This window comes from Lathyrus oleraceus, chromosome 7, assembly GCF_024323335.1.
Source record: "Lathyrus oleraceus cultivar Zhongwan6 chromosome 7, CAAS_Psat_ZW6_1.0, whole genome shotgun sequence".
In the NCBI taxonomy this organism is placed as follows: Eukaryota; Viridiplantae; Streptophyta; class Magnoliopsida; order Fabales; family Fabaceae; genus Lathyrus; species Lathyrus oleraceus.
The window spans coordinates 112,212,081-112,220,120 of record NC_066585.1 but is presented as its reverse complement, the minus strand read 5'-3'; the positions used below and the strand labels follow the sequence as shown (position 1 = coordinate 112,220,120).

The 8,040-nt window shown below is 36.8% G+C and overlaps 2 protein-coding genes across 3 annotated transcripts; one reads left to right on the top strand and one right to left on the bottom strand.

Annotated features, from left to right (window-relative positions):
* The first annotated feature begins 851 nt into the window (after nucleotides 1–851).
* On the top strand, nucleotides 852–3,311 carry LOC127106619 (uncharacterized). Its single transcript, XM_051043915.1, has 4 exons — nucleotides 852–1,020; nucleotides 1,107–1,259; nucleotides 2,749–2,900; nucleotides 3,065–3,311. Exons 1-3 carry the CDS (start codon nucleotides 905–907, stop codon nucleotides 2,849–2,851), a joined length of 372 nt encoding a protein of 123 aa, XP_050899872.1. The 5' UTR covers nucleotides 852–904; the 3' UTR covers nucleotides 2,852–2,900; nucleotides 3,065–3,311.
* Nucleotides 3,312–3,668: 357 nt separating this feature from the next.
* Nucleotides 3,669–7,684, bottom strand: LOC127106618 (YTH domain-containing protein ECT4). 2 transcript variants are annotated; one of them, XM_051043913.1, is made up of 10 exons: nucleotides 7,426–7,684; nucleotides 7,086–7,162; nucleotides 6,750–6,909; nucleotides 6,584–6,660; nucleotides 6,186–6,495; nucleotides 5,898–6,100; nucleotides 5,139–5,726; nucleotides 4,847–5,059; nucleotides 4,611–4,766; nucleotides 3,669–4,524 (listed from the first exon to the last, which is right to left on the bottom strand). In XM_051043913.1, exons 1-10 carry the CDS (start codon nucleotides 7,451–7,453, stop codon nucleotides 4,285–4,287), a joined length of 2,052 nt encoding a protein of 683 aa, XP_050899870.1. In that variant the 5' UTR covers nucleotides 7,454–7,684; the 3' UTR covers nucleotides 3,669–4,284. The 2 variants fall into 2 exon arrangements, with proteins under 2 accessions (XP_050899870.1, XP_050899871.1); XM_051043914.1 differs by having other exon boundaries at nucleotides 4,623–4,766; nucleotides 7,426–7,683.
* Between the last annotated feature and the right edge of the window lie 356 nt (nucleotides 7,685–8,040).

Sequence of the window (8,040 nt, the reverse complement as noted above, 5' to 3'; positions counted from 1 at the left end):
GTGGATTATGGTGTTCTACTTCATAACATGAAAATAATAAGAACGATAAGTTAGCTTTTTCTATAGTAACAGTAACTAGAGTGGTGATCGAGGCAAAAGGAAAAGCGTTGCATGATACATCTTCATATTTGGTATAGTTGCATTATCATAATCTCAAGGAAACAAGATGTAATGGATTATTCATCATGGGAAATTGAGTATTTTTTAGCTTCACTAGCAACATATCAAGGCCTATGTTTATAAATGCTCATGAAGGAACTTAAATTGAATGCAAGTAAGGTAAAAGAGTTACTTGTGGACAACATCTTAATAATATCTTAGTTAAGCACTTTATAGTACATGGTAGAAGTAAACATATAAAGAGGAAATATCACTTTCTTCGTGATCAAGTAATTAGAGAGAATTTGAAACTCGACTACTACAAAATTGAAAATCAACTAAATAATTTGATATGGAAACAATTAAAAAGAAGTATGTTTAAAGGTCTGAGGGATAAGATATGAATATTGGCATTTGTCTAATAATCAGGTAATATTAACTGCAATTCATATTAATAACGAAAATAGTTATAAAGTTACTGAAATTTATAAGTTTGTTAAAAAAAACAAAGGGTAACTCTTAGTCTTTCAATTAATTGAAAGAAAAAAAGGTGGTTCCAATATACACACGAATAATATTTCAAATAATAATAATAATGGTGTTGATAATACATACAATAAACTAATAAAACTTGTGCATGTGTGGAAAGCCTGAGTAGCTAATGAAGGGTGCGGATAGCACCCTAATAAAATATATTGGGCTTTTTTACCCAATAAGCCCAATTTAGCTTCTATTGACTGTTCTTCATTTTTGTGCAAGGGGAAAGAAAAAAGAAAAGCCGTTTCATTCCGTCACGGTTGCGGAAATGTCAGAGAATGAATCGGAATCGATGAAATTGAGCTCCGAAGAGCTTTCGAGTGAGTTCAAAACCCTCGTTAGTTCCGATGATCTTCGTTCCCTTAACCATTTACAACACACCATGTAAGTTCCTCTTTCAATTTCCCTTTGTTTCATACATTCTAATCAAAACATTATACTGAATTGAATTTCGGAGTATGAAATTTCAGATTGGGAAGATTGCAAGATAGCAATGCAGTTTTATCGCATTTCAATGATTTCTCTCAACATTGTTTCACTGAGATTTCCGGTGATATGGCCAGAAATACTCGTGTCTTGAAGTCTATCAAATCTGACCTAGATTATATTTTTCTCAAACTAAGGTATTATTATTGTTATTTGATTCTCTGTTTTAATCTGTCTGAGGATGCTAAGAAAATTTCCATTTTAATCTCTGTTTCTGTGTATTGAAATTGGTGTGTACATTGTATTTGTTCATATAGATTTTTTTGGTTCTGCGGTAAAAAAATGATTTGGAGTGTAATCTGTAAAATTGATTAAATTCAATGTAAAAATTGCGATTATATTCAAAAGCTGCAAATTCTAAGTAAAATGGACTTTGGAGTCAGAATCAAGTATAATTTAGAAGAACTAAACATACACATAATCAGGTAGGGCTTTTCATGCTTGAGCTTTAGACCTCAAAATTTTTAGTCAAAATAATCAGTTGTAGATGTTTGTAGAGCTCAGTTGGTCATAGTATAGGCCTTATATCATATCCTCTTTGACGTAGATTCAAACCTTGGGTTCTGCAATTTTTTATTTTAATTGATTTTTAGGTCACTAAGCATGTTGGACCGACACTGTAATCAGAGAGTATGCCAATCAACATTTTAACTTTTCCCATTTTAGTTTGTGGTGGATGGTGTTGTGGGTGCTGGGACAAAGTTACTGGAAAGGCTTAAGAACTCTTGCAAGTTGAGTGAGGCACTGCTTCAGTAGTTGGGATACCTTTCTAGCTCAGCAACTATTGAGTTTGGTAACTCTTCAAAGAGAGTTGTCATCAATCTTGCTAATAAAAGGGGTAATGTAGTGCTATTGTTTAGCAAAATCTAGTTCGGTCTTTGCCTTAGTGACTTGCAATCTTGTAAGGTTACAAAATTTTGAGAACGAAGACCAAGAATATAGGTGTTTTTAAACCATACGTTGATGAAGTTATCTCAGGTGATGACAATGAAGGTTGGCATTGGGGGAATAACAAGGGCATCTTGTGCTAGAGAAGCTAGTGAACACTAGAAGCAATGCCAAATGTTGAAGATGAAGTTGTCTTTGGTAATGACAGATTGACGTGAAGGATTTTCTTTGAGGTAACAAGGGCATTTGTTGCTAGAGAAGCAAGTAAACAATGGAAACTAAGCCAAGTGATGTTGTCTTTGGTGGTGATGATGGTAGGGTTTAAATTGGGGTAACAAGAAGGGCATGTGGTAGTAGAGAAGCATGTAAACACTAGAAGCTAAGCCAAAAGGACTTGTGCTGGCATAATCAGCAGCAAAAGCCTCAATGTGACTTATTGAATGAAGAGAGGGAAGTGGTGACAAGTATGGAACTCAGTCTAAGATGTTGATGTCATGGGTGGCTTGAACTGATTTCTGTTTTGCTAATGTATGCTAGACTGTTTGTTTTTGGGCCATCTCACCCCGATTTTGGTTATAAAGTACAAAGTATTTGATAAATGTGATTGATGAAGTGATGAGAGTGAAACTAACATTGCACAATACAAAACCTTCTGTATATGTTTAGCTTATTTGTATGCTTTCCATTTATTTACATTATGAATTCAAAAGCTAAAGCTTCACAACTTGCCATTTGCAGAAACATAAAGACGAAACTTTCCACAACTCATCCAGATGCATTTCCAGAAGATTCAATGAGCAAAGTGATTGATAGGAGACCAGATCTGGAAATGCCTAAGTAGCTAATGATGTTATTGAACACAAATTTCAGAACAAGTTATACAAAATTAAGTATGCTTTTGATTTTCTTGCAAGTTAAAATCACAATATATTCTGTTTTCTTGTAATTGATTTTCATTGTTTTAGCAGTTTCTTGATCATATTCACTAAAAACATATATGGCTTTGCACTGATCAATAATAGAGCATTTTGCCTCATGGAAAACGTTGTTTCAGGAGGACCTGCTTGGATGAGTAAGGAATGGACAACGTTATCTCAGGAGGACGACTCGGGTGACGCCTTCGAGAAAAAAAACGGCTATAATTTTATTTTAGTCTGCTTATGAAGTGGGGACGATAGCTTTCAAGGGGTTTAACTTTATGTAGCATATAGTGAGGACTATTTGATAATTGTAGAACATCACAGATTCAAATTATCCGAGTCGGTGAACTTTTTATAAACCATAAAATACCCTTGTCCGCATTTGTAGCAGACTCCACTTAAGTTTGAAACAAGACACGTTTCAGATATTTCTTTTCAATAATATACAGGGAGAGCAGGATCATTTGTCAACTCTACAATTAAAAAAAACAAAATTGAAAAATATAATCACTTGATTTAAAATAAAAATATTTTACAAACTACTTGTTTTGGAATAGAGAATAATCGTGGCAGTACACTCGAGAGTCAACAAGTGAAAGAGGTGAATCCTGCAAATTTAATGTACCAAAACTCTTTAAAAAATAATTTGGAACACTAGGGAGAGGGGTTAATGACAAGCAAAACACCAAAACATCATCGATATAATATTATATGATTTGGCAGCTAAAGGCTGATTAATTAAAAATACTAAAATACTTGAACTAGATAGATATGGCGAACTTCAAAGCCAGAAAATCACCCGAATACATAATAGATTGTTCACAACATATTTTCTCTGCTATGCGCAATTCAATCTTCAAAAAGTAACTTAACCAGACTAAAAAAACTTAAAGCAAACTATATTTCAAGTATTTCCCACCTTGCATCTACCCCTTGTTGTAAGTGCTAAAAGAAAGCTACTCGCCAACAAAGACAGGAAGAAACTGACCATCAAAGTAAAAAAAAAGAACGGAAAAAAAAGGGAGGGGATAAAAAGCAAACAAAAACATATAAGAATCTTATGCAGAAACCCTAAAACCCAAAAAACCCTAGGAATAAAAAACCTGTTAGGAACTAACCGCTGTAAACAAAACGCAATTACATGGGGGTTGGTGCTAGCATTCTATCAACTAACTCCGCTCAGCCTATCTCAATGTACAGATCTCACTAATCACCCATTCATCTTCACACAGCAAGAGAAGGCGAGACGGATCCAATCAGGCGGAACCAAGTTGCTGAGTTTAAGTATTGCAAAGGATGAATATATATTCCATTAAACTCGATCACCGCCATCTTTGGAAACAGTAGAGAGAACTTAGCAACCATTAGCAACCCCATTGGGTACAATTTTACTCTCCAATACAACTGGCTTAGCACCCTTTGGGGCATCTCCAGTTTTAGCAACAGCTCCATTCTCAGAAAGTGTGTGGTTTTCAATGTCCTTCACAGCTAAGGTGGTAGACTCCTTAAGCAACTCAGAGGTGACTTCAGATTTTTGAGTATTTATTTCCCCGTTCACCTCTATCTTTTCCTCTGTTGACTTCCCTTCCCAAACCTGCATCAGAGTAGAATGAAAATTAACACAATCTCTAAATATGAAAATATATAGTATAGAATAAAACATGAGCAAACTAGACTGACCAAGATACTTGCCTGCTTTGGGTATTGCTGCTTTGCTTTCTTCTCCAAAATAGTCTTCTGACGGCCCTCATAGAACCCAAAATCATCCAGAATGCACGTCTTGCTAGAGTATTCCTTAAAAAGCTTGATCAACTTCAGACCAGGCTCCAACAATACCTGCAATCATAAACTCAATTGATCAGATGAGAACCCACTATTACAACAAATTGACAACTATGAGACCAAATCTCAATTACCTCCTGTGTATCCCTACTGTTTGTAACAGGTTTGTTTTCATTGTTCAGCAAAGTAATGTGCCTCAACACATTGTTAGGAACATCCTTAACAATGTGCCACTTCAAAGGAAAACAACCATTCCATTTGTCTTGCTGCCAGTACTCCAAACTTTTGTTAAAATCAACAGGACCAACCATCTCTGCAAGCCCAACAAACTGCCCACTTGTATTAACCTGCAAATGAGTTTAATGTGAGCAAACTATACCAAACAAACAGAGGAAAACATGATTTGCAACGGACCTAGATGCTTACTGAGAACAAAAGGAATATAGGGCAGCCACCAGGTTTCTGCTGGGCCTCTTGGTAGGCAGCATCAAGCTTCTTATTGCCATTTTGTGTACTTGCCCATACATTATACTTTATGCTTTTGTGAATGTCATCCTCACTATAAGACTTGATAACAAAAAATTTTGCATCAGTGTATTCTTCTGGAAAATCAGCCTTGTTGTATTGCTCACGGTCTGGAATATTAGAAGTCTTCTCTTTCTCTTCATCAGCAACAGTAGGCAAATTCTGCCCTTTCACAGCAAGAACAGTCGGTGCAAAAACCTTTTGGTTCTTGCCACCCTTGGCCCTAGGTCCCCTGTTCAGTTCATTCAAACCATCGGTGTTCTCATTGCCATACCCAAAGTAACCACCATTTCTTCCTCTTGTTTTATATTTATTGTCAACAGCAAGCCAAGCTCGTCCATTTGTACGAGAATCATACCCATGTGCTCCATAACCCATACCTGACCGAACTGCATTGCCATACTGACCATATAACTTGTTTGGATACATACGACTCATGAAGCCAGGGTTGGCTCCCATGGCAGGCATTGGTCTAGGATGGTGCAAGCCCTGAGAAAAAGAAAGGTTTCCAAATTTTAAATTAACAAAAACAAAGCTATATAAATGCAACAATGTTAGAATTTCGCAGATGGTAAAATTGAAACAGAAGTGATAGTGAAAAAAATGCTTTCAAGGCTATCTTATACTATGCAAAAAAAAACTTGATGATGCTTAGCATACCATATACTGAGAATTGGGGCGGTAAGTTTGGTTCCTTGAAGCAGTACCATTGTTGCCACTTGATATTGAGGATGAGATCGCAGTGCTAGTTACAGGTCTTGGCTGCCCATCTGAAAATATTGGGGCATCTAGCCATGGGACAGGTGAGCGTGCTCCATCAAAACCAAATCTGGGATCCTGATAACCAGAAGCAGTAGTGCGACCTGTCAAAACAAACAACTTCTTATACAGAATTCAACAGAGTATAATTTAGATAGGGTTGTTCCACAGATGTATCATAACCCTTACCTTTAGCACTTACGCCATTTGAAACAACATTGGAATTTCCATTTGCAGTATCCACAGAGAGAGGCTTTTGATCAGCAGCTACAGAGGTGGAAATTTCACCCTGGGGATGAACAGCAGGAGTAGGTGTGAATGGCCCACTGGTTGGAGTCAATGGCTGAAAATAAGGAGGATACTGATAGTGTTGAGGCCCATATAACTGACCGTCATTTCCCATGGTTGGAACTGGAGAACCAGCAGGAGAGTAGGGGGTGTAGGGCGCATATCCATATCCATGGTGATAGACTAGAGAACCATTATCCCCGTAGACTCCCTGCAAATACAGGGACTAATTATATATATAAAAGTCAAATAAGAAACACGATAATACTAGAAATCATTAGAAGGAAAAACATACTTACAGAAGTCAAATCAACTCCATCAGGACTCATATATCGAGAAAAATCATCCCACTCAAAATTACCAGCCCCTTCATATCCTAAAAGAAACTTGCATATCAGATCACATAAAGTTGCATAATGATTAGACACAGATTATTTTTTCTTCAGTAAATATGCATACACTTACCGCCATAATAAAATGCAGTAGATGGGTAGCCATTTGGGAGATAGCACATGGCGGGATCCATAAATTCCGGTAACACAGGGGTTAGCGACCTTTCATATGATGGGATCTGACCATTCGAAACATTTCCGGTATCAACTGATCCATATTGATTACCTGTCGCCTACAAAGAATTGAAATTTTGATTCAGCACAACAAGTGAGAATTCAATCATCAGTTATTAATCTCACTACAACCAAATAAAAAAAACAAAAATATGATTTTTATCCTCCGATGTTACTCTAACAACATAAAAATGACGAATTAACTACAGCAACAAAAAAAAACCAAAATTGTTACCTTCTTGTTCGGCTCGGGAATTTCCACAGACTTGGGCTGAGCTTCTAATGTGAACTTCTGCATCAATTCAACTGCTTCTGTGAACACAATAAAGTGAAGGAACAAGCAAACTTGCAAAATTCAAATTTCAACGAAAAAAACAAAATTAAGAACACCCCGAAATCTAAAACTTTGATTCAGCTCGATAAAATCAACTTCAATAAAAAATCAAGTAAAAAAACTACAGAAAAAAAAACATCGCAGACACGCGCAGAAACCAGTCCGATCCAATCAACAGTTCACAAAAACAGATCAAGCAACGAAAAATACGGCAAATAAATTTAACAGCTAAGAAGGATACGATCCCCGGGATTTGCGACGGTGGCCATATTCAAATCGATACTGAGATCTCGTTCTTTCTTCTGAACAACAAAAATCACGAAACAGAAACCCCAAAAACGAATCTGAATCTGAATCGAGATACAAAGGGTTTAAGCCCCAAATCGAAGATTTGAGAAACCCTAAAAGGAGTGATAGAGAGAGAAGATGGATAGAGAGAGAACGAGTCTCGCAGCCGCCAAGGGTTTGGGTTTTTGGGGAGAGAGGGTTTTGTTTCACCAAAAGCAGTGATTCAAATAGCACCACCTACACTCTCTTTTCTCACTGTCCTTGTCTCACCCGCGGGTCACGCTGTGATCTCATTGCCGTTTTCTAATTGGTGGATATTAACACGTGGTGAATTATGATTGGTTTTGTTTTTAATTAGAAATTTTATTACTAATATTTAACTGGTCTGTTATTTTGTGTAACTTGGGGAGGCGTGTGAGTTTAGTGTAGCTCGTTTTGAATCTTGAAGATGCATTTTTTGGGAAACCCTAATTAGAAAATGACACGAATGTCCTCGTCCAGCTGGATTTGCGGTAGCCCTTTCTTCGGTTTTTTCTTTGGGCGCCTTCTGTCATGTGCTCAACCACAT